This window comes from Dromaius novaehollandiae, chromosome 4 (genome assembly GCF_036370855.1).
Source record: "Dromaius novaehollandiae isolate bDroNov1 chromosome 4, bDroNov1.hap1, whole genome shotgun sequence".
Taxonomy (NCBI): Eukaryota; Metazoa; Chordata; class Aves; order Casuariiformes; family Dromaiidae; genus Dromaius; species Dromaius novaehollandiae.
Window position 1 is genome coordinate 36,987,101 of NC_088101.1, and position 27,780 is coordinate 37,014,880.

Genomic DNA, 27,780 nt, shown 5'->3' on the forward strand with positions numbered 1-27,780 from the left:
ATGAGAGGGTTAAGCCTAGGAGTATTCCAGCAAAGCAAATTAAATAATTTCATGTTTTCAGAATGACTTCATTTAGTCATGACTTTTATTTATTTTGAGAAAGAGGGAAAAAGAGCTAGTGTTTTTACAATCTCTGCTGTATTTTTTTAATCTTTGTAACTTCCTATAACGCAACTTCTTTTTTTTTTCTTTTTTTTAACTTTGAGATATACCACGCTGCATAGACTCAGTATCCACTGTATATTCTGCTTGTCCCAGTAACTTTCATCCTGTGGTCTCTGCATGCTGTTATTTTAGGTGTATCCTTTACCATTATGTGAGTTGAGTTAACATTACCCCAAATTCTGCTGGCATATAGCTGGAAACAAGTATTGAGTCTTTGTGTGTTGAGCAACTCTGTAGCTAAAATCACTGACAAGTTAAATGTTACTAGATATGACTTGTAGCCTAAACATAGCAGCTATAAATTCTCACCTGTGCAAAGGGAATCCTGTAGCTCTGCTCAATACCTTCCTCCAGCTGCAGCTGAATTTCCGCTGGGTTAAAACCCTTAGGCAGCTGTAGCGGTGTTTCACATTGATCTAGCACTTTTCACCCTCAAAGCTTGTTCAAATATTTGAACTCAGTAAAGCACTTCACAGTGTTGAGAGTAGGCAAGTATCACTGCAACTTTACAGAAAAAGGAACAGCCACTAAGAGGTTAAAGTGACTTTCCCTCACCCCACAGCAAGTCAGTGGTGGAGCTGGAATTACAGCTGGGGAGGTTCCTGGCTCTTGCCACACTACAATGCTATGTAAAAAGGTCATTTCCCAAAATAGTACAAAAAGTTCCCATTCGTTATTGATAATAGTGCAACAAAGGACTCTAGCTGTATTAATAGGTCACTGTATAATGTCCTTAATAATCCATAATTAGCAACCCTGCAAAAATGGCAACTCTCCATTGTTCCGGGGTAGTATCACTTCCAGTTAGTTTTGTCTACTCTTGATATGTTTTAGCTCATCTAAAACAACCTTATTTAAAGTAAATAGGCACATTCAAAAATTATGTGTAAATATCTTCCCCATTAATATCGTGCTGGACTGCGTATTAGACTCATCTTTCAGATCAGTATAACTCTACTGTGGGAAGTACATGCCTGTGGGCAGCAGCGCAGGCACTTTTCTCTGTCACTTTGAAGCCATGGAACAGAGGTTTGTCTGTGTGGGAAGAAATAGGAGGGAACTGTGGGCCTTTGGAGAAGGATATATATAGCCCCCTTTAAGGCTAAGTGACTGGCAATAAAGGATTTTGGTGGCAACGTTTTCTCTGTGTTGTGTGACAGGGAGCCAGGGCGAGCATAACAGCACAGCCTAGGAGCTGAGGTACAAGTGTGTGTTGGGGTGCCTAAGGAGGTGCCAGATTTGGTGATGGTCTTTCGGCTGTCCAGGGAGGGAAGGCAAATCTCATCGGTGCACAGTGAGGCAGGGGAGAGGGAGCTGAATGCTTGTGAAGGGATTTTCATGGAGATTTGCTCCCTGCTAGACGCCATTCTTCAAATGTCCCCAGGGCTGGGGCATCTGGTAGGTGCTGCTTGATCCTGTAGATATTTTTACACTGGCATTTATAAAATTCTGTAAATCTCCTTTGAACTTAGAAGTAGTAATCAGCATTTTTACTTATTGGCTTCAACAGTGTGCTTACTAAAGGTTTCTGTTTTGTGTTTTCTCTCTAAATGAATTATTTGAACTGCCAGGTAATTTAGCAAATTTAAAATAGGCACTGAGTGGTAAGTATGAAGCTTGAGGGTTTGGTTTTTTTTTTTCCTGAATCTATGCATTTACTATTGACAGAAGAGCAAAACGGTGTTTTATCTTAGCCAAGTCTGAAATACTGTAGTGTGAATGATGGTGGGAGGAAGGACGTTCACAAAGCATCAAATCAATTTACTCAGCCCTGTTTTGGCCTGAGTTAGGGTGAAGTGTTTCAAAACAGACGAACACAGGGAAAAAAAGCCTGAGAGAAGAACGAAGATAGAATATTACATAAACAAAATGTGTAAGGAAAGGTAAGAAACTAGAGCATGTAGAGCATGGAGAAGTGGTAAGTAAAGGGGATAGGATGCTGTGCTCTCATCTGTACAGTGATATCTGCAGATACATGTATTTGAATTAATAAAGCAATAGGGGCTTTTTGTGCTGCATTTGCTTTTTAATGCTCATTGGTTGGAGTAATTGGCTCTATTGTTGTGGGCACTGGGAATGCCAGCTTGGCTCTTACGGTCACTGGCTTGTGAGCGTAACCTACTGGAGGTCAAAACACTGGAGAGTCTGCTCTGTACACTTCCCAGGGTAACAGTCATAATAGTTATTGCTTTGGAAAAACAATGTTGATGGTCCCTGCCTTTATCTGGTTTGTTGCTTCTATTGAATTTTTTATATTTTAAGTATTTTTGCACCTGCTTAACTATTTTTGTATGGATTCAGAGTTTTTGAGAGTGCTTATTTTTAAACCACAGTTCAGTTTACACTGCTGAAGCTGGTCAAATAACTTGTCAAAGATTGAGCTGTAAATATTGGTCAGTATTTTTGAGTGATATTTTGGTACTTGATCAGTCATCCTACTTTCATTCTTCATGGTAATTAAGTCAGACAGAAATGGTCAACCAGTCCCACTTCGGAAAAACAGTGTACTTTCAGCTAAAGAAAAAAAAAACCTCTTGTGATAGATGTCAAATGATTCATAGCAAATGCTGATGGTTACATAATTTGAGCGTTGAGTACATCTGCCTTCCGCACGATGGAACTCCAGAGAGACCTGAGTAAAAACATCCTACAAGAAGAGACAAATGATCTCATTGTTGAATGCCATAGTTCGTGCTTCCTGGTTTCACACTTTGGGCAGTGCCAAGCCTGAGTGTCTTCGGTAGCAAGAGAGGTTTCCAGGTCTGCGTGGTTTGTGTTTTCTGGTATCAGATGGCTTAGTGGTTCCCTTGGTATGAATCCTTTCCAAGAACTAGGGGGGTTGCTGTCAATCCTCCACTTTCCTCCTGCAAACCTGTTGTAACACATAGTATTTTAATACAAAACATGACATGAAACAGCCCGTGGATTTTGTGATCCATTACCAGATCTGCTGAGGCTATAGCAAAGTAGTCAGGGCATCGGTGACTAGATCGCGTCCCGTAAGGTTTACAGTCTTGCATTTTTTGGGTGGCAGAGTCATACTTCCTCAGAATTTCTTTCTCCCTCGCTAAAAACCACCCAGATGAAGGTAATGCGATTATCCATGTCAAAGACCCAATCTGAACTGGATTGAAAATTGTTCTTTAATCACAGTGAATAGCCTTCTTGCACCATGCTGCTCCTTAAAAACACTCACCTTACCAGTTGCAATATGCATCTGCTATAGGACAGTTTGAAACCTGCAGAATAGGCTTACTTTGTCAGAGTAATAGTGGACTTTATCTGGAATTAGGAGAATTCAGACCTCCTCAAAATTAGGGCTCCTGTTTGCAACAGACCTGTGTAATTTTCCATCTTGCTAGAGAGCCTTTTTTTTTCTCTCTCTCTCTCTCTCTGCTGCTCTGTGGCTTGGTCAGGACAAGCTGCATGTTGTATATCTGCCTGCGCCTGTTTGGAAGTGATGCAGTGCACTGTGTGTTATACTCAGATTTACAGCCAAGGTAAAAAGAACGACCACATGTTACCATCTCCCCCCCCCCCCCCCCCCCCCAGGTATGTCAAACTGCTTTCTGTTCCTTCAGAAGCAGTGGGCTACCCTACTCAGACCTAGTGGAAATGTGCTAAAGAAAATGCTAAGAGCCCTAAATCAATTGCTTCAGGTCTCATTTCCTTCTGGGTTCTATATTTCTGGCTTGTTTTCTTTTTCTTTTTCTTTCTTTTCTTTCTTTTTTTTTTTACTGCTTTGTGGTGGGACAAAACTACTGAGAATGTGAAAGGTTTTGCAGCTGGAAGAGAGAAGATACAGAGGAGGCAAGATCAAGGCTCACAACTGTTGTGCAAATAACTTTAAATGCATAACTTTTTAGAAGAGGCCTGTTTGTGGCAAAGTAGTGCAAAATGTCACTATTAGGCAGGAAATCTTGGTTCTGGAGCCGCAAAAGATTCAAATCCATTGGGATACCTCTGTTTTTTTCTAGGTATCTTCTGTTTACGTGGTGTGGACTTACTAAAACTATCCCTCAAGCTTTCCTTCTGCTCCTGTCTTTGGATTCTCATCAAGATGTATTTCTGCCATCTTCCTGGCAGTGGATTGTGCTGCCTGTTGTTCCCCTTCCCCTAACTTCTGTCCTTAGACAGAAAGCTGCTTTGAGCTGGTGTGTAATTCATGCTGCTTTTAATAAGTGAGAGCAAAGTTCCACTTTTGCAAAGCTCCTCTCTTCCGTTTCCTTCCTGGCAGTACCTTTGCGTCACTGTCTTCTGACTCATTTGGCAAATGCTGACAGACCTCTCTCTAGCCTGAAGTAATCCTGGCACTAAGAGGCACCTGACAGATGTGGCCCTCTTCGCTAGTGTTAGATGTGATGAGGGAAAATGCTTTTTTCAGCTGGAGCTAGAAAAGGATCCTCACTAGTCCCTTGCCCAAACTGCTGACTATTTCCCTTCAACAGATGTAGAGCTTCTGTCAGGCATCTGAGTGGCTGGTATCACTTTATGAAGTCTTTATTTACAGATGTGTATAAAATCTAAAAATCAGACTTCCTCTATAAATTGTCAACTTGCCTCTCCTGAAAGCTGGAGGCTACAACTCTGGAGTACATAAGGAAGTCTGTAGAAAGAGCACCTTTTGCTCAGAAAGACTTGTTTGTTTTAGTTTGGCTTCTGACTTGAGTTGTCTGCAATTTCTTCCTGAAAAGAAGAAAATATTGCTATTGAAGTGTTTTTTTTTTTTAAAAAAAAAGTCCACTGCGGTGTAGTTTTTAATATGGTGTTTGTATTAGTTCGTATGCTGAGTGAAGGAAATCCTGTATAGTTGAGGAGACATATGATATAGTGAAAGCACAGACAAACTAAGATGTGTTGTCAGGGGATGAAGAGGGCTAATTACTTAAATACGGTGTTCATCTTCTGACATAATTTGTCCAAGGAAGAGGGTAGACCACTGTAACCAGGTGCCCTGGCAGCTGGTGTGGCTGGCTACCGTTCACCTTCCCGGGATGCGGGTTTAAATCATGCCATGCTGTGTGATCATAAACAGGAAGCATGGGATGATATACAAAGAACCGTATTTTAGACTGGTAGTACGTGAGGGTTGACTTTGTGCCTTATAAATTAAGAAAAGCCAGACCTTTTGCTTCAGGGCCAAACTGTGATCCCTGGCAGATGCAGTCTCCGTTTCCTAGCTAGGCTTGCGTTAATCTCCTGTCTTCTGACTCCTCTCCTGTCCAGAATAACCTGCAGGATAGGTGAAGGCACAGCTGTATTGATCGCTTTGGTCAGCACCTTGAACTCCTGCCTCTCTGTCCCGGGAGAGTTTTGCTGCCAATCTCAGGTGTTATCACCTGAGCCTCAGTGCGTCTCTTTAATGACCTGAAGCCCGCATGGTCTAGTGCAGGCTTGGTTGTCCGTAGTGAGAAAAACCTTGATTATCAACAAGAGAAACTGTGGGATATACCAGTATGGCCAGGCGGAGGGGAGGTGCTGTCTGGTGTGCTAGGGGCTGCCGTCCTCTCCTGGGTCATCTCTGCCCCGTGTCCCAGATTGCCCCCTGCTTCCTTCCCTGCAGCTCCGGAGCGCTTGGCAGCTGCCCCAGTCGTGCCCGCACCTGGGAGGCCTCTGCGTTCACGCGACTTGCAGCTGTGAGAGCTTTCAAACACCTTTGAGCGGGCAGGAGCGGATCTGTCCTTGAAGGCAGCTTTCTTCGCTGGCTGTCCCGGTTCTTGTGTGGGAGACAAGGTCACCATCAGAATCCAAGTCGAATGCTTCCTTGTGATGGGGTAAGATTTCAGGTTTCACCTGATTCACAGCATTAACTGGTGTAATTTCCCCATACGATATTGGGTGTTGCAGGTGTTCTTTTATATTAACAGTGATGTGGAGATCTCTGCGATGAGAAGATTTATGGGACTTGGCAGTCTAACTGTAGCAGCAGCAGGATTGGTTAGAGTTTGTTGTGACTCTGCAAGTTGTTGTGGTACTTTGGCCACCCTCTGCCAGAATGGAGCAAAAGGAGGCAGAATACATGCGCTTTTTTGTGAGTACTGTTGAGGTAGAAGTCCGCTGCCTTTCAGTGTTTGCGCAGTAAATTCAATGTCAATATGTGTACAGACGGCAGATCTCCAAGGAGTCTGAGGTAAATAGCCTTCCTTTTAGAGGTTTCTCGAGTGAGCTTCAGAGCTAAGGGAGTTCTTTGAGCCTTTGCCCAGTGCTGAGTTGGCAGATGACTTGGGCAGGAGGCAGCCCTGGTGGCTGGGCAGTGCTGAGGGTGAGCTTTGAAACCTGCAAGCTTTTGGCAGCTCGGGAACATTGACACTAGAGACTGCAGAGTCCCAAAATCTGTGTGGCTGCCAGTGAGGGGTTTTGGTGATCTACTTTATTTTCAGTTGGTCATTAAGAGCAGAAGCTCAATGTCTCAATTCCTTTGTCAGTCTAGCCCAGGATGCTAAAAAATCCTACAGAAAATGCCTTTTCTGAACTATAAAAAAAAATACCACCCATTTTGTTTTGCCTCTCTGAAGATGGAGGATTCTTGAACTCTCTGCTACCAAATAGGAGTCTGGAGCTTGAGAAATTAGTGAGTAGGTGGCAAAAAACTGATGACAGGACGGCATGTGACTTGTGCTGCTGACAGCAAATATAAAAAGTTGAAGAACTGGCTGTTACGGTGACAAAAATTGAAAATTCTTATGCCCATTATGAGACTGATGGAAAAGATCCAGTTTCTGACAAGTCCTAAGGAAAACCTCCCTGCGTTGAGGGTTTTGGGAACTGGATTCAAAGGCTGTTGGTCAGAACGTGGCTGTAGCGCTCATCAGGAACCGCAAATTCTGCTCAACAGGAAATTCCTGTGTTTGTTTTTAAAACAGCAGTTCACTGGAAAAACCTTTGAGCAATTCTAATTGCTGGATATTTTTTTTTCCTGCTTTCTTCTGAAGCATTAGTTAGCAGTGAGAGCGGGATACTGGAACTGAAGAGTGAATGGGCTGATCTTTTGCCTGGTATGAAGGAGAACCGTGTGCAGAATGAGCTTCTCGTGTAGCTGCAGGAGGTCCGGAGGAGGGTGGCAGGGATGATCACGAGTATGAAATGGGCTCTGTTCCTGGTGACAGTAAACAGGCCGGGGCTGTCCAGCTTGAGGGCCTTTGGCAGGCAGCTGTAAGACAGCTTGGGGAAGGCAAATTGGGAACTATTTTTGTAACGCAAGTAGTGAGGGGACAACTTGGGAAATTACTGGGTTGCAGGCTTGCAGCAAACAAAGCACGTTTTCACATAGTGGGTTTACATGTGAATTCTGGAACTCATTGCTAAAGCTAAAAATGGTTTTATTAAAAAAAAAAAAAAAATAAAACAGAACCCTGGGGCTGCGGTTTCCCAGGGCACTGTGTCATGCAAGGGGCGAGGACTCCGCCGAGACCGTCCAGCCCAGGCTGCCGCAGGCTGGCTCCTGCTGGCCGTGTGCGCCCTGGTGGGCTCACTGCGACGGGGCAGAGCTGCCGCAGCTGTGTTTTAAAGGAGGCGCTTGAGCCAACTTTGGGTACCCACGTTGTGTGCGTGTAATAACCTTTTATAGCGTATTTGACATTGTTTTCCTGTAGTCGTTGGATGTGATTTAAATTTTATTATGAAATTATTAGCTTTAATAGACTGGCCACAGGAAAGTAACAATGTGTTTATCAGTTTATCACAAAATGCATTTATCTGTAAAATATGATATCCCAACATGTCTGAATTTTGGGAAGCAATGGGCTTATACACCCTTAATTATATTTTCCTGGTTTGAGTGGCTGGAAGACTGTTCTTTCTAGTTCTGTCTATCTTAGAGAAATCTGTCACTTTGAATAAGAATGAACCTTGACTGGTGGCAATGAAATCTTGACACTGTATCACCATATAACTGGATTTTATTTATTTTTAATAGAAATGTCAACTTAAAAGACAGAGTGCATATTTTTAAATCACATTAACATTATATTTAGATTTTTTTCTGTTAAATTTTAGGTGTGCCGTCCCATTAAAAATAGGTAGCTAGATATAAAAACATGAAGTCTTAAAGCTTGCTTACTAAATATTCAGAGTGCAAATAGACATCACTGGTAACACAAGAGAATGGAGCTATCTGCTTACATTTAAAAAGTGTCACTGGTGTGAGTGATAGGCATCAATATAGGCGTAGTATTATTTCAGTATCATGCTGATGGAGCGAGCACTCCTGCAACTACTTATCTTTGCTTACATGCCCATGCCATTTAAATTTTTTTTTCTCAATTTCAGGAAAAAACATGCTGTGATTTTTTTTTTTTTCTCTGAATCAGCCACTGCTTCTAACTGCAATGTATGCTGTGTACTAGAGTGTCTAAATGTCAGGAAAATGTTAAGCCCTGCAGTACAAGATATGCATGACGTATATAGTTTCTAATAATTTACTTGGTGGTCCTAGCAAGAAATTCTGCGTTCAAGTACTGATACAGTTTTAGAGCATTTATTCCTACAAGGGAACCAAATTACTTTTGCTGGCTCAAATGGCTTTTTGCTTCCCCAGGTGGCAGTTGCCCTCAGCATCCCAGCGCAGGCTGCATCCGTAGCACCGCGCTGCACTGTGCGCGTGCCGGGCTGGCTGGGGTGCTGCGTCAGCGCCGCACTCGGCTCCAGCCCGGAGCACGGCCCTCTCGGCAGCACCGGTTCCTCAGCACTCGTTGCAGCCGCGTAGTGCGTCTGCCGCAGGGTGGGCAGGTGGTGACGGCAGGCTGCTTCTGAACAGGACCTAGATCAGGCTCATGCCGTTGTTTGTGATAACTGTGATGGGACAGAGATGGTGAGAGCAAGCAGGGGAAAAGGTGCTCATGTTCATATTATAGGTTCATATAGTCATCCATAAAGATATTCTAAAGTCCTGTGAGTGATCTATGAGTGAGCATGTTTGTTACATCTTTGACTCTCCCAGCTGGCTTCCTGTTAAATCTGTTGCAAAGCAAATTCCTCAGTCTAGCCTGTGAATGACAATTTCTGTCTTAAATAATAAGAACCAGGAAAGCCTTTGGTATTCACTGACAAGCCAGTAAGTGAGGCCTGTTTTTGGTGTGGGTCACATTAGACCATACTGAGAGTGTTTGCATGAGGTTTTTAGGAGCTCAGTCATAGAAAGCACTTTTCTATCCTTTATTTAAACAGACACCTTCCCAGAAGAGTAACAGTCCAAACTGTGAAACACTGGCTGAGAAGAGCTGGAAAAGATGGTAGGCGATAGAAATTAGAAATTTAAAAAGTACAGTAGAGCAGAGCAGAAAAACATGCATACAATAGAGGATAATATAGGAAATCAAAAAAAAAATCTTTTTCAGTAATGCTCTCCTAAATTTGAAAACTCTTTTCTTTTTAGAGTTGTGCCATATGTTTTATTTTAAATGCAATTGAGGGGGAGGGAAACTGAGCAATTACAAAGCTCCTAACATGGAAAGTCCCATCCCCCTGCCCCTTAACAGCTTAAAGGGGGCTGCAAAGCCTTCACACAGATGCACAAGGCTGCAAAGAACTGCTCTTGCCAAGCCAGATTATCACTTCCTGCTCTTCCATAGCCTTTATTTAAATAATAATAATAATAATAAAACATTTCCAGTTGGTTTCCCTCCCTTGCTACCTTTCCGTTCCTGCTGTATATTATCAGGCAGCTTTTTTTTTTTTTTTTTTTTTTTTTGAGTGGTGGGTACTCATGAGAGGCATACATGTAAATACAGCCACATCCAGCAGGGCGGGCCGGGGGGGGGGGGGTGGCTTAAAAGACAGCTGTTGTGCACATGTGGAAGCACAACAGCTGCATTTCTGATGTGTTGCCTGGTATCCAACAACTGGATGGCAGCCTAGTACACATAGCGTCATTTTCCCAAGAGCTATACAGCAAGATCACAAGCCAAGTGAATTCTGGTCTTTGTTTCAAACGTAACTTATTAACTGAGCCTAAATTTGTCAAAACATTTGTGATTTCTGAGCAGGCCTGACTGGCTTTATGCCACAAGTGCTGTACTCCAACTGACATGCTCTCCTGGCGAACCTGGCAGCTGCTTGCTCCCTCAACCTTCCCATCAGGATTTTTTGAAAGCAAGTAATGGTTAGGTAATGGTTAGTTGTTGAAGGTGAGTCACCTTGAAAACACCCGTCTGTCTTTCTTTCGGGGGGGGGGGGGGGGGGGGGGTGTGGGTGTGGGTGGGTGTGTGGGTGTGGGTGGGTGTGTGGGTGTGGGTGGGTGTGTGGGTGTGGGTGGGTGTGTGGGTGTGTGTGTGTGTGGGTGTGTGTGTGTGTGGGTGTGTGGGTGTGTGTGTGTGTGTGTGGGTGTGTGTGTGTGTGTGTGTGTGTGTGTGTGAACTCAAAGCACAACACTCACCCTAGTGCCTTTTCCAGGGGCTTATGCCAGGCACTTGGGCATTCGCCGCCGCCGCCCCCCCCCCCCCCCCCCCAAGCCAAGATTAGCCCTTGCTTTGGGAAGTCTTCGCTTAGCTGGCTGGTTCTAAAACGTCAGAAGCAAAGACCATGCAACTGCCCTTGCAGCCTGCTTGAGTGCAGCTGCGATGAGTGGGTGACGTACCGCGTACTGCAGTGCCACAGACCACTCTCGTGGTTGGCAGCCTTCTGGTTAGGTGCTTTATTAGCTTTTAGAAAATATATAACAGAGCCAAGGCTGTGCGGGCTCCTGCTCAGTCTGCCTGAGCTCTGACCCCCCTCGGGCAAGAGGCTACGTTGCTTTTACAGCCTGTACTTAACCTTGCTGCTGGGACTTGTCAACAATGAAGCCAATTAGCAGATATGATGGTGGTTGATACAATGCAGATGTCTGTTTGTTAGGAGTACAATTGATATTTTTAACACAACATGTATTTTAAAACGTGGCTCAGCCTAAATGATGGCATCTACTGCAAAAAAAAAAAAAAAAAAAAAAAAGAAAGAAAAAAAAAAAGAAAAATTGCTCTACAGTTAATGGTGTTACAGAAAATTCTAGCTGCCTTTTGGAGATTTTCAAAGTCTCCCCTTTAAGCCCTGTTCTGCTGGGCTCATGATGACCATGGCAGTTGCAGGATTATGAGAAATGATTCTACTTTTAAGAAAACTTTTTATTTTCATGTATGACATACTCAAAACATATGGGGATGCAGAATGAAAACGGTGCATGTTTTGCTCCTGTGAAATTTGAGGGGGGGGGGGGGCAATGCACAAACTGAGATGTTTTCTATCAGCACACAACTGTATATTGGCGTATGTCAGAAAAAAATAATTTAGAGAAACCTGAGTTCCTTGATTAAAATTGCGCATGTCTACAAGTGTGTTGTAGGCACCTGCTGTAAAGGAGGGTAGGTCCTTATCATGTATCACTATGTGACACTAAGCTTCTGTTTGGATACCTGAAGTATTCTGTTGTTGGACCTACAGCTTTTGGGAAAGAGAGGCCAAACATGAGAGGACTGTGGATGTTTTTAGTTGAGACGTAGCCTGATCGTGTTTTAAGCAGAAGTTAAAGTAAGGCTCAAGGGCTGGAGCTACAAAAGGACTTGCACTTACCTGCTAGCTGACTACTAACACAGGCAGGATAATTCAGACCCTCTGCTCAGCTCCTTCCTAGATAAATTGTTTTCTTCCCTGCATGATACTGTGTACCTGCTTCCAGAAACAGCCATGTCCCCTCACCTCTGGCAGCCCAGATACTCTCTGACTTGCTCTACCTACCTGTTCTCTGCTTGTTTAGACTGAATTAGTTTAACAGTTTGAACATAAACTGTTCTTAAACTGTTTTCTCAGTTAATTAAATGAAGGGTTATTATCATTTACAATAGAACTTCAACAACTTACACAAACAGAGGGTTGTCTTAAAGCAGTCAAGATACAATCAGGACTTGATAGCGCAATCTCTGAAATACCTTTCAAATTTATACCAGAGAATTTGCATGACCCTCTTTTAATGGCTAGGATAAATATTTATGTATAGCTCAAAAACCCCATAAAATAGAGCATCATTGTACATTTCCTATTACAGATACAGCTCAAGTGGAGAAAAAAAAAGACCATCTCTTCTTGAACACGACTTACCATCCTAAGGTCAACGCCAGAGATGCTTTCCCTTCATGTAACTAGTCACTAGGTAAAGGAGGAGCAGAGCATTCAGCACACAACTGCATAAGCAGCCCAGCACCCTCTACAAGGTACTGACAGAAGGCCTGAAAATTAGTATATCCAAGCTACACCCCCAGTAGAAATAAAAATAATTTTTCAGTTAATTGGACCTTAATGCTGCCCTGACTGGGAGCAATGAGCAAACCAAATGCATTAGGTTAACATCAACAATTTTAATTATTAATAACAACTATTAATATAGTATAAATATAAATGTAAATATTAAAACTGTTACTTAGTAATTAATAAAATATTATTTAATAATTAACCCAAGTATAATACTATTTTTTTTCCTTGGTTAGTATTTAAATATTCTAACTTTCTTTTAAGATGTTAATTATCTTTTCTTGCTCAATGGGACCAATAATATCTTTGCTTCTTGGAAATTGTCTCCCCTTAGGGGTTCCTGCCTCAATGTCTTATCTGCATTTTGATTACTTCATTTGTCTTTGGTGAAAAAAAATAACTTTTTCCAAGATGTTGACAAAATGCATACATGCTATTTTTGCAATAAAAGTTCAGCGGGCTACTAAAATCTTTTAACACATGATGAACTTTTATTAATTGTGTAGCTTCTTTTTATGGGGTGAGTTCTCCTGATTTCACTGGGTGGCTACTTCTGTGCAAGGCCAGGCTCACGGAACACCTGCTTCAGGATCCGATGTTTGACCTGCAGGGCTGAGGAGGGCAGGGCCCAAGAGCTCCATCATCCTCACAACTGAGCAGACTCCTCCGAAAAGGCATTATCCTCCCTGCAGAATTGCCTTGGCAGCCTGGGACGAGTGCAGGGCCCGCAGAGGGAAGTACTGCAGCAATACACGGAGTATTTGCTGCATTCCTTAATCGGCAGTATTAACCAGAGCTTTTCTTTTCAATTTAAACTATTGATAGCATCTTACCTTTCTTCTGTACGCCTTCTGGTCCTGTAGGAGAACACTTCCTCTCCTCCTGCCTCCCCCCACCACCCCCCAAACCCACTAAATTTATTTAAGGTAAAACAAAAGGGGGGGGACAAAAAGAAACAAGAGTATAGCCAACCTTTTTAATTAGAGTATATTGTACTTCCAAACTGGATACACTAGAAATTGGCAATGCAACATAAGATGCAAAGGAATATACCAGTTACTGTCAAAATGACCCTGTACAGCCTTATAATGCAAAAAGCTTTATACAATACAAATTTTTATTAATGTACACAAACCTTGACAGATTGATATTTGAACATAAAACAACAAGTAAAAAAAAAAGACAGAAGAAAGAAAAAAGTGCTGAGAACTTTAACTGAATTACTGAATGGAGAAACATGCTAGTTTTCATTAAAGAATGCATAGTGAAAACCAGTATGAAATTTGCTTTATGGTGGTGGGGGGAATTTATCAGAACTGTTGGTCTTTAGTAGGTAGGAGAACATTCCTTTCTTTAGCCTTGAACTGCAAACCAATTATTTTAATACACATGAGCTCTGATAAATACTGTGTTTTTCTTAAAAAAATAAAAACCTCCTAACACACATTTTTCCTTACAGAGAAAACTTTTATAACTTACCAGAAAGAATTAATTGATTCTTTCCAAAGTGCTAAACGAAGTTGCCCAGGTACATTAAACATTACTATTTCAGATACTGGCACAGTGGAACATTGTTAAACACATGGCGTTAGTATGCTGACAGCTCGTTCTTGGAAGTTCCAGCCCTATTTATATTGCAGTTTGGTTTACAGAAAGTATCCCATTAATATTCCTACTTCTTCCTTCTACACAGCTGTACTTTACCTGTTTGTTTAAAAAATAAGCCTTTTGATTTGGAAGTGTTTGCTCTACTATGGTGGGGTCAGAGATATGCATTGGAGTGTATATTATAGAACTGGTATAGTTCCTGGCTACAGATTGCATATTTCATGCTGCTGAGAATACTTGATTTTTAACAGTTTTTATACTTTGAGCATTTACTAATACAGCATGTTCTACTTTGTCTGTACTCGTAGAGGGGTTACCAGGAGTCCTGATGGAGTAAAGCATGGCAAACAGGGCCCTGAGTTATACACATTGTTTACTAAGGTTTATACACAGCTTGGAACAGATGGCTTTTCTTAACTGCTTAGACAGACAGAACTGCCACATGCTCAGTAGAACCAAAACTGTCTGCTGGAATGTAAACAAGATGGTGCAGTTCTCTCTCTTTTTAATTAATAATTCCAAACAATAACCTGCTACTCCTTTTGGATAGTTCCCCCTTGTAAATAGCTTCCAGTATGTAAAGAGCAGTGCACGGATAAGGATGTCCTTCCCAAAGCTCTGCAGGAAGAGTTTGGTCATGACAGTGGAGAATGTTTGGCTATCTCAGTGCAAAACAAAGGTAGGAATCTTGCAACTAGGTTAATGATGCAAGTTTTGAGTCAAAAAAGTATTTCTTCACAAGCTTCATTTAAGAAATAATGGAAATTGAGATTACGTTTCTAATTGTGCATATAGCTAAGAGCCCTTACGGACCAGAAAAGCCTCTCTGAACTGAGGCAGTGCTTTAGTGCTGTCACGGACAAGGGGCTGGCTCCAGTGGCTCCTGAAGCCTGTCACATCCCTCCATCCCACAACCTGCAGGAGAAGTTGCTTTGAGATAGCACGAGGGTGGGTGGATAACACGTTAAACAGGAGTTGGGGCTTGGCTGAGAGGGAAAGAGGGGACTCTGCAAAAATGTAGGTCAGACAGATCTCTCATACCTGGTGAAAGACTGCAAGCTCGAATTCCAAGATACACCATGGAAAACAAAAGTCCAGTAAGAAGAAAGCATTCCTGGAAGTCACATGATAATTTTCAAATGTTTTACATTTTATACTTCCAATTTTAATGCAGAGTATTTTTAATCCTGATCTTTCTTCCTGGATATCAGGTTCTCTAAGAAATACAAATCAATTAAAGTCAGTCAATTTCTCCTCTTTAAGATCACTACTGGCATTTTGAGATTAACGAAGGTTCTAAAACCACTCCACATTTGCTTCTTCCTGCAATAAAGTGCTACATATAACATGTCATTTTAATGACCACAAAGTAAGAGCATTAAATAAGTATAAAGTTAGCTTCCTAGCAGTGTACACTCTTTCAGCCATAAACAAAAAGGAGTAAAGTATTAGTAATAGCGTGGAGGGTATTGGAGGGTATTGATAGGCCTGTAGAATCTGCAAGTACAATTGAAATATTGAGGGTATAAAAAAGAGAACTGTATGGTTAAAACAGCATCTTTTTTATAGCTTTATATTTCAAAGAAGTTACTGGTACCTTTTCAAATATACAGTCTTATTATCTTTATCCCACAGAATGTTTTTTCTTTCTTTTTTTTTTTTTTTTTTGCGCAAGTGAGAAACAAACTAGTGCAAGACTAAAGCACTGTGCAAAACTGCCTTTTTTTTTTTTTTTTAGTCTGAGTATTTATACCCAGAATTTATCCATACCCTTTTTTTAATCCCCTTTGTTGGATTTTTCCACCATAAAATTCTAGTTATACAGGTTGTTCCTGCAAACTAAAAGGTAACCACTGCATTAATACAGTGTGTGTATATATATATATATATGCATATACATATATATAATATTTATATGCCCTTTCAAAACAAAAGATGTCTGCTATAGCCCAAACTCTGGTGTTTGTTTGTTACACCTGTGTAACAGCTGAGAATTGGGCCTGTTCTGTGGGTGTGTAGATTGCTCACACTGCATCTGCATATGTATGTACATACCCACCCTTTTCATTGTCATACTCCCATCCTGCAGTGCTGAAAGCAACTTCTTCTCATCAGTTCTACCCCCAAACCTCGACAAATGAGTACAAGGCATCAAACAACTAAAGGAAGCTGCAAGGCAGCACTCGAATAATACCCCAATCCACACTGAACCAAGCATTACTCCCTCCACAAATCTACAGTTCAGGGGGAGACAGGGGGAAGGGGTGAAGCAAGTGTGCGAAAAGGAGGAAAAATTATTAATAATTAAATAAGCCAATACAAGGGATGTGCAAAAGCAATGTCATGGCACACTACAGACAGCCTCTCTTTCACACACCCATGCGCACGCGCGCGTGCGCGCACACACACACACACACGGACCAAAAATAAAATGCATCAATATGTAATCTTACAAGTGCTGATTGCCATTAAGGACACTCTTGTTCAGCTTAACAAGACAAAATAGTTTCTTAGATAAGAGTACTGGGAACATGCCTCTGAAGGTAGAAGTATGCAGTAGGTCACCTCTTGAAGATTTAATAAAGCAGCTTTCATGTCAATGCAATAAGTATACACACAGAGCCATTTTCTAAACCTTACTAATGATATATATAGTACAAATGTTCGTTACCTCTTCGGTCTATGTTTTGCAGCAATGTATACCTGCTGGGTTTGTTGGGGTATTTTTGGTACAGAATGCAACTGCCCTCAGACAGTTTCTGCCCTTTCTGTTAGTCCAAGGTAGGCAAGGAAGGAGTGTTTAGGTGAAGAGGCACCTCCTGGTGCAGTCTGAGGTCTGGGTGAATGGAATGTGAGATCATAGTGGTTTTTGGGGAAAAACATTGTTAAGGGAATAAGGTGGGCAAACTCAGAGTTCCAGTATTTATCAAAGCACAAGGAAGTGCCGTTGATGGCCAAGGCCTTCATTGCCAGGTTTGCCTCTGCCCCGCTGCTGTGTGCAGCTGACATAGCCACTGTTTGCAGCGCCTGGGAGGCAGACATAACTGAGAGGGGTGACAGAAGGTTTCTGGAGCTGTTCACTGGTAGGAGTGGACTGGCTTCCTTGGAGGTTGAATACTGGCCCTTCTTCTCCTCTTCGGAGCAGTCCCCGTTCTGGTGCTTCTTCACGTGGCGGCTGAAGACAAAAGGGTGGGTAGTCTTGAACAGGCACTCGTCGCAGCTGAAAGTCTGGCGTGGAGCATGCTTCAGTTTCTTGTGCAAGTTGAGATTGTCTTTGCGTTTGCAGCTGTAGCTGCACTGGTCACAGTGAAAAGGGCGCTCACCGGTGTGGACACGCACGTGCTCAATCAGCTTGTTGGCGGTCTTGGACAGGTAGCCACACTGGTCGCACTTGTAATGGTTGCCAAGGCGGTGTTCTCGGATGTGCATCTCCAGCTCCAGCTGATTTGCTTTCACTGTCTGGCAGATCCGACATTTGTACTCCATCTTGTAGTGAGTCTTCAGGTGGCACTCCATCGCTGCGGGGCGGTTTGTGGAGTAGATGCAGAACGGGCACCTGGCAACACAGCAAGGGAGGGCACGGACAGAGAAGAAAAGAAGTCAGTCAGCCTGGAAACCTGCATTCCTGGTTTAACCCTTGTCATTCAGCCCCTTTCTGACCTACTAAAAAGAAAAAAAAATGGCAGGTTCTCCCTTGGAGGGCCTCGTAAGCATATTTAGTTCATCTGGACACGCATTTCTACTTGGAGTAGGATTGCCCATTTAGTGGCAGTAGGGCTCACTCATTCCTAGGAGAACACTGATTCACTCTGAAGGAGCATCCCTCTAATCTTCTGGCTTACCTTAGTGGGGAGGATACTGCAAAGCAGGCTGGGATGTGCAGACTGGGTGACTGAGTCACAGGTACTTTGTGTCATGGCATTTCTAGTGTTTGCACAAAGTCACTTTTGCCATTTTTACCATTAAGAAGTGATTTAGTGAGTTTTTGCAGATGACTATGAAAGCAGCTGTTTAAGTAAAAATGAAAGAAACTTGTAATGCCATATGTATAGCACAGGCTTAAGAAATTCCTTTTATGTGACCTTGAACAATAAGCTTGCTGGGTATCCTGCTAGACACAGCTGAAAGGCAGTGCGTTGGGCTGATCTGTAGGGATTCCCTTTTCTGGGAGATAAGCTAGTCATGCTCAAAGAGGACACGTGTTTGGCAGTGTTGGCCTACAGCTCGCCTGTGCCACGGCAGGAATTGTTGCTGTGTGGGAACAGGATGTGAGTTCTGGTTACTCACTGCAGGACACGTCCCGATTCAGGGGGGGAGATGGCAATGGGCCTCACCCCTGGCTCCTGCACCAGGGGGGGCCAAGATGGCTGGTGAAGGAAATCTGGAAGGCTTGAAAGGAAGCCTGAGCTGAACAAGCCTGGGCACCAACAACACCAAAACATAGCAGCTTTTCTTTATGTAGTCGAGAACATGCTGGTGAAGACAGCTACTTGCCAGGGATCTCTGCTATATTAAAGAAAGCATGTTCCACTCCAGATCTGGTTGGTGGGCTAAAAGAGCAAATCTAGATAAAAAGATACAACTAAGGCACCTGGCTGCTGTCTTACAGATGTCTCCATCTCCCGCTCACCTGCTTTCACTGGTTGGCAGGTTTGACACTTCTGCGCCATCATTTAAGATAATTTCTAAGCAGAGGTCCTCTCTCTCCATGCTTATTTTTACTTGCTAGAACTGGTCTAGCAGTTGCACATACGGGTTTAATTTTATCTAGCTGATGAACAAGGGACTCTTAAGCACAATGAACAACAATACAGGAGGACAAATGGATAGTAAAACATCCAGACAGTTTTCCTGCTGTACATGAAGTACTCTGATCCAGAGAGGCAGCCTGGCGTGGAGGCTAACTTGATTAGCTCTATTAAAACAAAGGACTCAGCTGTCTATGTCTATGCACACATACCTCTCCTGGGCTGGGAGCTCTTTGGATCAGAATCTCAGATTTTGATCTGGAGCTGGAGGAATCATGTTTTTTTTCTCTTCCCCCAAAGCAAACAGGAGACAGAAAAATACAATTTACTTAGATCTCTTCAGGCTCTTCTGGATGCCTTAAAAAAAAAAAATCAGAGCTTTTTCTTAGGTGCAGCCTTCAAGGTACTTAATTATTATTTGAGTGAAGCAGAAATAACTTATATAGACTGAGAAGCCCATTCTGTCAGGAAGCTCTGAGTCATAGGTTATGGTTTTTCCTTGGTAAATAGAACAGATTCTGTGCAGCTTAAACCCAAAGTGCAATAGACAACTGGTCTGTACGTCCAAGATAGACATCATGTCCTTCTGGCACGCTGCGTTTCTCAGTCTGGTCTTCTTCCCAGATTCAGTCATCACATCACAAGTGATCACAGATCCCAGTTCATGGAACTACTGAGCTGGAGACCAGACTGCCTGGCAAACAGAACCAGTTTTCCCAAACTGCAGTGCAAACTGACAGAGCTACTCGTGATACTGTTAAATGTGGTACACTAGTCACATGACAGCTACAGTGCACTGAAACATTATTTTACTTAGCAAGAGCAACACGAGCAGGGAGGTGTGCTGTGCTGAACCCTCACTGGGCTTGACATGGTTCCAGCCGCTTTTCCTGTGGCAGCTGGAACAAGCGGAGACCAGGGACAGGCATCCTTGCATAATGTCACATTGCCTGCACACAGAGAGCAAGCATATGGCCCCAGCAGTCACTCCTTCCCTCACAGGTCCAACTTTGACATAAGGGCATTCTCACTTTCTAGAAACATTGCTCTGTACCAACGGACCTTAAAGTGCAGCACCTCAGGTCTTAAAACAAATAAAGGCCTTTTAAAAGGAAGGCTTGTAAGAAAGGAATGGTGAGTCCAACTCAGACTCTGATGCAGAAACAGCAACATGGACTTGTACTTCCCCTAGATGGTGATGAAAGATTTGCATTGAGCCCTGAACTACAGCACAAAATACGTATTGCCTACACTGCAACAGCAAATGCACTGCAAGTAGTTCTACCACAGGGAAGGAGTTCCAGCAGACAGTCTGTTATTTGTTAAGGTGCCCTCTCTAATCAGGCATCTGCTACAGCTCAGCCAAAGACCAAAGGCTTTTTTTCTTAAAGAGCAGTGTATTTGCTCATTACATGTTAATTTATACAACAGTATAGGCATGCAAACCAAAACAGTAAGCATCAAAATTATTATTTCCTGGAGAGGACTGATGTTGCATTAGAATCTACAAAGCTTATAAAGTAGTTGAGAGAGCAGATTTTTGAAAAGCTGACTTCATACTTAGTTGCACAGATTCTACAGGATTTAGTTTCTCTGAGCCAGATGCAGAACAGAGAATGTGGTGCATGCTCTCCTTTGCTCTAATGCCTTCAAGAAACCTTTTAGTTTGCCAACACTTCTGTGTAGTACTGCCTAATTACCTGTCAGACCCATCACGTATCGTCTCCTACTTGACTTGAAAAGGGAAAGGACGATACTTTGTTAGAGCTCTGAGACCAGTGGACACTAGGCCTACAGCATCCTAGCTGGGTATCTACCTAGCTGTTATGATGCAAGTCAAACTTAAGGGAACCTTAAGGGACTGGGCATGTGTTAATCTAGTTAGAAGGAAGCCCCAAATCTGGATTATCAGACATTTAACTAATCTTTTCTAATTGACTTCCTTTTGTCCTACACCCGCAGTATTAGAGGTGCTTAACACAGTAAAAGTTTGTGTACTTGCTTTCCTTACTTGAGCCCACCGGTGGGGACAGTGTGGCATTTCTTGTGCTCCAATAATTGTTCAGGTGTCTTCATGAACTTGTGGCACACATCACACTCGAACATCCGTGTGATCAGGTGGATTTGCAGATGGCGCTCAAACATATTTTTTGTTTTGCAGACAAAGTTACAGAAAACACATTCAAAGCCTGAAAAATGAAAAAAAGGAATACTTATTGCTGATATTTTGGCCAGATCCACTGCATAGAAAGTGACGGTTTGTATTTGTTTAACAAGTTCTTACCCTTCTCTGACTTCTCGTCAGTGTTCAGTGAAGTCTGACTACCAGGCACTACGGAAATGACTAGCAGGTTGTTTGAACCCTTGTTTTTTTGGGTTATATCTGAATCATCTTTGCTGTTGGCAGAATCGCTCAGTGCTGACAAAGACGACGAAGATGGGCTGTTAGATTCACTAGGTGTCTTCCTGTCTTCAACTGAAAAATGAAGAGCACTAATTAGTACAGCAGATTAGATGGAAAGCCAGTGATCCTGTTTTTAATTTCAGGAAAAATGTTAATGTATTTAAAGTTAATTCCAGCTTACTTATCAACAAGTCTGAAATTAACTGATCTGTTTGGGAAGCATCAGAGTTGCACCTCCCTCCTTTTTATATGCATTTATATGTTTACAGCAGTACATATGTCAGTTCATCCTAGATTACACTCTGTCTTTAATGGCAGCGGGAAGGGAGCATGTAACTCTACTTCATACTAGGCTGAGAAAATCCCAAGGAAGCACTTTGATTAGCACAGAGTTCAAAACCAACAGAGAATCTGTCACTTAGAAAAGAAATAGACTTTCTGCAGGTTTGGGCTGTGGAAACCAAAAGCACGGTTCATGGCACACTTCATTACTGGTCCCAGCTAAGCCTCTCCCACCTTCCTGTTTGTGTGTGTCCATGGGGTAAACTTAGCAGGAAGGGCAAAGGAGAATAATCTCATTCATTGTACTGAGGGTACATCCTCAGTAATGACTGTAAGAGCTAACAGCCTAGTCTCAAGATTTATCTATTGTTATTTGGACCTCTTAATGAAGAAAAATTAATTAAAAAGAAAAACTTAACTGGATCTGAAGTTGAAACCCATCAGAATTTCCTCATGTGTGCAATAAATGTATGAAGTTCTAATCCCAAACTGCATCATACAGCACAAATGAACTAGAGTGAGAGTTCTCATACAAACTCTAATCCATTTTAATCTGCCATGAGCCAAAGAGGCAGAATGGGCAAATTATTAGCTCTAACCTGTGTCTCAGTTTAATCAGAGCTGTGCTAAAAAGCGACTTTACTAAAGCTTCATATTATATATACGATAAAGTCTTCTAACCAAGTACCTGCAAACAACAATATCTGTGTGCTTAGCTCTAAACCAATGAGCGGCACCTTTAAGTCTAAGGCAAAAATGTAGGAATGCACTAATGAAATCTGATGACCCAAAGCTGTCAATAGGGAGGATGGTTGGGATATCACACAGAAAGACTCACTGACCTTGGGACCAGAGTAATAGAAATGGAATGAAATTTAATAGTACAGAATACAAGGTTATGACCTGAAGGGCCAGTAACAACAATTTTTGCTAGAAATGAGGAGTTATAAGTAGGAAACAGTCAAGGAAAACAGAAGAAGAATTTGAGCAGAACACAGGATGAATATGAGCAATCAGTGTGATGGGGCCTCCAAGGAAGGTAAATATGATCACAGAGTGCATTGTGTGAGCTATTCCCAGTACCTGCTGCTATCTTACATTGCCACCGCTACTTATTGCATCTCACCTAATATACCATGTACAGCTGTGATTGTGTATGTCGAGAACAGGAATTCTAACAAGAACATACGCAGTGAGGGACTGGAACAATGAGAAAAGAGTGCTTCATATGAGAAAAGGCTCAGTGAACATTCAGGGGAGACAGAGTTGCTCTCCATAAATATATTAAGGGAATAAATTCTGGGGAAGGGGAGAAGAGTGGCAGAAGAAGCAAGAGTGGGGACTACACTTTCAGATAAAGAACAGTGCTGGCACAAGAAGAAAGTATGTATGTATTGATTATCAGTAAGACACAGGCTGGAATTTTTAGAAAGGTCCCTAATCTTTAAAGCGGGAAATTCTGCACCTGCCTCTCCATAAAAACAGTTGGTTCAAAACAATTCTACTTGTTTGAAGACATGTACTGATACCTGTACAAACAGGCCTTTTATGACCTGGTAACCTTACAGGGTAAAGGACTGGAGTCAAGTGACCCAGAAAATCCCCATTTTTTTTTCCTTTCTCCATATTTACCACCCGTGCAAGCATCTGGCTGAATCACCAGCTGAATGGCTGAATTTGACAGGATGAATAGAGAACAAGTATTTAAAAGAGAGGCTTTAAAAGACAAACAGCAGCTCCAAACTCTGAGCCACAACAGCAGGAAACAATAGGCTACAGCTCAGTTTGAGCGCTGATGCAAACTTTACACGTCATTATAGACGGCTGTCTCCATTTGCCTTGATTTCCTATGTGGAAAGTGGGGCTAGATACAAAGTTAGTGTGTAGCCAGAGTCATAAGTGAATGCAAACACCTCAGAGAGCAGGGAGATGGGAGCTCACGCAGTAACGCTGGGAGCTGTGCTAGCACAGAATCCCAGGAAAGCTTCCCAATACTTTGTATCTCTATAGTTATATTTAATTCATGTATTTGTAAGCACAAACAACTGCATTCCCCTCTCCTTTCTCCTTCTCCACCCATCCTATTTTCCCAGTTTTATTCGTGGTAGGACAGGAAAAGCAATTTAGCAATGGAAAAATTGAGCTAGCCACAATTCACCTTCAACATTGTCAACACAATTGTCAATAGCTTGTGACAGTAAAAACCGTTCTGCCTGGTGTTATGAGAGAAATTAAAAGGATTTGAATTTTCTTTTCCTTAAATTATGCCAGACTTCATTAATTGGACTAAGCATATGGAGCTTGTTTGAAAACTGCTATTGTTATCTTTGGCTATTAAGTGAACAGGACCAGAAGAGAACATATGACTTGTTCCATTATTTAATATAAAGCTACATTTATGGTATTGCTGAATCACAGTGTCAACTAAACATCAACATGAAATTTCAAACTGATAGACTGTGGGGGAGAACACACCAACAGCAAAGTTCAATATATTGTGTACTACATACCTACAACCAAGTATGCACAATTAACACCCAAAGTCACCTTGTCACCATAAAGGCAATGGTGATTTTGATGAAATAGTAAACCAGCCAGAAAAACAAAACATGTATGCAATGCTGTCTTCAACAGCAGAGGGAATTTGGGGGGGGGGGGGGGGGGGGGGAGAGGAAGGGATGCAATGCTGTCTTCAACAGCAGAGGGAATTTGGGGGGGGGGGGGGGGAGAGGAAGGGAGCGGGGCTAAGTAGTCTTTCATTTATTTCCCTAAGCTTGAAAATTGATCTGCACCACCAGACCATCTGCCTGGCTGGAGTCCAACTCACTTCAACTTTGCAAGATCAGGCCTTAATTAGCAAGCTTCAGTGAAAGTAAAAAGAGTGCTGATGAGAAGTGTGAAGGTTGCACCTAAAAAGAAAGGAAGAGAGAGATCACTGCAGCCGGGAGAGGGGGATCACCACCTGTGTGCTTGCTGTTGACATGAGCCTTCATATCTGCCTCTTCCATGGTGACAAAATCGCATGCTGTGCAGCAAATCGAGAACATCCACTGCTCTTTATCCACATGGAGGGACATATGACTGACAAACTGGACATTCATCTCTGTCTCAAACCCACATACATGACAGCTGCAGGCAGAAGGGAATTCAAGAGCAAAAAAACATTAACAAACAAAATACAAACATAAGCATATTGCCCTTCCCTTCATTCTGTAAGTACAAACTCATTGCGCAGGTTTCTCTTCCTCCTCACTGATGAACATTGACTGGAAAATTCTTTTGTCTGCTGAACTGCCTTTGAACTGATGGCCATGCCAACGTGATTAAGGGCAGGCACAACGCAACAATCCTGTACATGCTATAATGATGCTAAATAATCGTAAAGTTAATTAAAAACTACAGATTCCAGATGCTGCGCATCACCTAGCTGATTCCTTCGGGCAATAAGATGCACTGCAGCCTTGCCAAGATGTTTAGTAGGGCTGATACACTGACAAACGGAGAGCTTGCTGCACACTCCAGGAGTTATTTTCAAGCTCTGGAATGGTTCCCATGCCAAACTGGGATCTTGTGCAAAACTGCGTGGCAGACTCAGTGTAAGCAAGTAAAAATGGGTTCAAACATTCCTTCTGCTTGACTGGAAAACAGCAGTCATCAGCTATGCAAATAATTAGCAGAGATACAGATTTCACAGCCAGTGCATAAACAGTGATATTTAGAGGCAATGGAAGGGACCCTTTAATTTAACTTTCTATGCAGAGTCCTCCTCTTGCTTTGATTAGGCCACTAACATTTAAAACAAGCCAAAAACATTTGAAAAGGCATATACTCTGGGGCGCGATTTTGCCTTCCCAGGGGGATGGACTAGATAATCTAATACAGCAGGTCTCATTTATTTCTTACTTCTATGATTCTGTAATTAAATCTGTTCTTGGCACTTTGACTAAAAATAAGAGTGATTTTGTAATCTGTCTGGCCACTAGGGTGCCTATCACAGTTTGCAGAGCACACAACAGTGCATACAACAATGAGCATGCCCAAACAACAGTTCTATCTGGGTAATTCCTCTTATTTTTTTCAGGCATATTTTCCTAATGGTTGTCTCTCTCTCATTGTGTTGGTCACTGAATCTTAGAACATATACACCTCTAGCAAATAGAGGAAATGTGTGTGTGGAGATTGTAATTCTTTTTATACTTTACCATTTGATTTCATGGATTTGGCTGAAAATAATGGAATGAACAGAGGCAACTGGAAACACTGTGCTTTAGATTTGCCATGAATCTGTGTACACAATGGGACTTTTCCATACACAAAACTTAAACGAACACTGCATAAAAAGTTTAAGAGGCTTCTAAGAGCATGTCTGCCTCACAAAGCCATTAATAATAATAAAATTAAAAAAACCCCAAACACAGTCTTTCCCAGTGGCTAGCCAAGTCAAACAGCATGAGACAGCCAGCTGGGTTTTGCTGCTGAGCCCAAAGTCACATATGGGCAAGCCAAATACTTTCAGTGCAGTTCCACCCTGGAAGGCCAGAAGGGCAGCCCTGTAACACGTCCTTAGCAGGCAGATAAGACATTCAGATGCCCTTGTCTTGTGCACAGCCCTCCGCTGGGTCCTCACCTGTAGTAATAAGGGTGCTTCTTTCCATCACTGCCTTCAGAAGTGACAGCGCTGACAATGTCCTCAGTGTCCGTACTCACCAGCTTCACAGAATGGACGGTCAGGTGCTGGTTCAGATTAGCACGGCACTTAGCAGCATAGGGGCACAAGTGGCATTTGTATTTTCTCTCTTCTGAAAAAGAAACAGAAAACCTTGAATGTACACTTCATTTTGAAGCAAGCTGTTTCTAAAGCTTCCAGTAACCAAGTATGCATTCCTTTGGGTTTCTCCAAGCAGCTTTCAGAATGAGGTACTTCGGAAGCTAGAGACTTTGGAAAGTTACAGTAGTTCACAGCAATTACTCAGAAAAGAAAACTCATTTGGAGGTAGTTTAGGAGTATTTTTTTTAACTTGGTCTGAAATTTGTAGTCAGATAGTATAAAACTTTATAAACTCTGAAAAACTTGGGTAACTGCAGCTCTGAGAGCTGCAGCAGAGCCAGTATAGAAACAGCTCAATAATCTACAACTACATCCTTTACCTAGCATCTATTTGATTTTTGGGTCCAGTTAAATATTTCTGAAGTTGCCCATGTGATCACTTGCAGAGAGTTGATGTTTGATTTTGTATTAAAATCTGAGGGTGGAGAGGAGAGAGAAGGCTGCATTGCATCATTAGGCCAGTTCTGAACACAAGCCAACCAAAAACCACTCAAAGAACAATTAAACAACCCAAACAAATTCATCATCTGTTTCTGATGCTTCACAACTTTTAAAATAGAAATGATTTTTTAAAAAATTAAATGTTCCTAAATCCTGGCAGCAAAGTTCTTGTACGTACCAGAGTTCATTTTGTAAGGAGTTGATTAGTTAAAAAAACCCAAACATTGTATTACATCAGCTTTACAAGCCTTCCCTTTGAAGACCTGATGCTCTAAATTTGAAATATACTGATACAAGTGTATTAGGCACAAGAAATTCAATAGAGCAGTTTAAGAAAACCCCACAAAGTCATGGAACAGAGCATCTGAACCTTTTCAGTGAGGCTCTATTAAATGGTACAACATTTACTGGCATTATACCAACGAGATTTTACAGCACTGCATCAGAAATTCTTGCTTTCAAGTCTTATTTCGTGCAGTGTGCCTCAGCAAGCTAACAAGGTGCACCTTCCGTATAAAAACTGTTAGTCTTAGCTGATTTGAAACTGATTGACTTTAAGGAAGCTGGTGTGGGGTAAAATAGCCCCTGTTCCTTTCAGCGGAAGCAAATGATGAGAGCACAGGTGAATTACAGATATTAAATCCTTTAAGTTTCATCATATTTGAAACACCAAGGCCAGATCTTTTGTTGTTCAGTAGGGTTTAAAAAGCTCATCAGGTGAATGCAAGAAAGGATAGACGAAAGCTGCATCTTCTCTTTAGAGCTCTGTTAAGAGGCGTGCTTAATCAATTGATATCTACAGACTAGCCTACTGGAACTTGGATAAATATACATTTTGTAAAGATAAATTACAAATTTTGTAAAGATAAATGTATATTTTTGCAAAGAAAAATAAAAAGTTCGTTAACTCCCTGAATGCTACTCCTACGACATTCTGGCCTGCTGCTGCACTTGGCCGCGCTCTAAGTACAAGAAGCTGAGGATGGCTCCTTCCACACGTACTCTTCTGCTTACCTTCATCCCCCTCCACCTAAACAAACCATGATGAACAAGCAGATTTGCTCAATGCTGCGAAGACAGACACCAAA

The 27,780-nt window shown here is 42.1% G+C and overlaps 1 protein-coding gene and 1 long non-coding RNA gene across 5 annotated transcripts in view; one reads left to right on the plus strand and one right to left on the minus strand.

The window, feature by feature from the left end:
- Nucleotides 1–767: 767 nt before the first annotated feature.
- LOC112986707 (uncharacterized) lies at nucleotides 768–27,608 on the plus strand. Of its 2 annotated transcripts, XR_010388970.1 has the most exons (6): nucleotides 768–1,563; nucleotides 5,729–5,939; nucleotides 10,149–10,289; nucleotides 12,179–12,344; nucleotides 20,899–20,994; nucleotides 24,197–27,608. It is a non-coding gene; the product is annotated as an uncharacterized LOC112986707 (long non-coding RNA). The 2 variants fall into 2 exon arrangements; XR_003260101.2 differs by lacking the exons at nucleotides 768–1,563; nucleotides 5,729–5,939 and adding an exon at nucleotides 5,951–9,395.
- Nucleotides 13,344–27,780, minus strand: part of ZNF827 (zinc finger protein 827) — a 107,184-nt gene continuing 92,747 nt past the window's right edge. For 2 of the 3 annotated variants that reach the window (XM_064510774.1, XM_026106108.2), the window contains exons 10-14: nucleotides 26,051–26,222; nucleotides 24,386–24,552; nucleotides 21,022–21,213; nucleotides 20,749–20,926; nucleotides 13,344–17,545 (exon numbers count right to left, since the gene is read on the minus strand). In XM_064510774.1, coding sequence (XP_064366844.1) covers nucleotides 16,738–17,545; nucleotides 20,749–20,926; nucleotides 21,022–21,213; nucleotides 24,386–24,552; nucleotides 26,051–26,222 — 1,517 coding nt within the window. In that variant the 3' untranslated portion in view covers nucleotides 13,344–16,737. Of the gene's footprint in view, nucleotides 17,546–20,739; nucleotides 20,927–21,021; nucleotides 21,214–24,385; nucleotides 24,553–26,050; nucleotides 26,223–27,780 lie in introns of all 3 variants that reach the window. The other variant, XM_026106109.2, reaches the window with a different exon arrangement.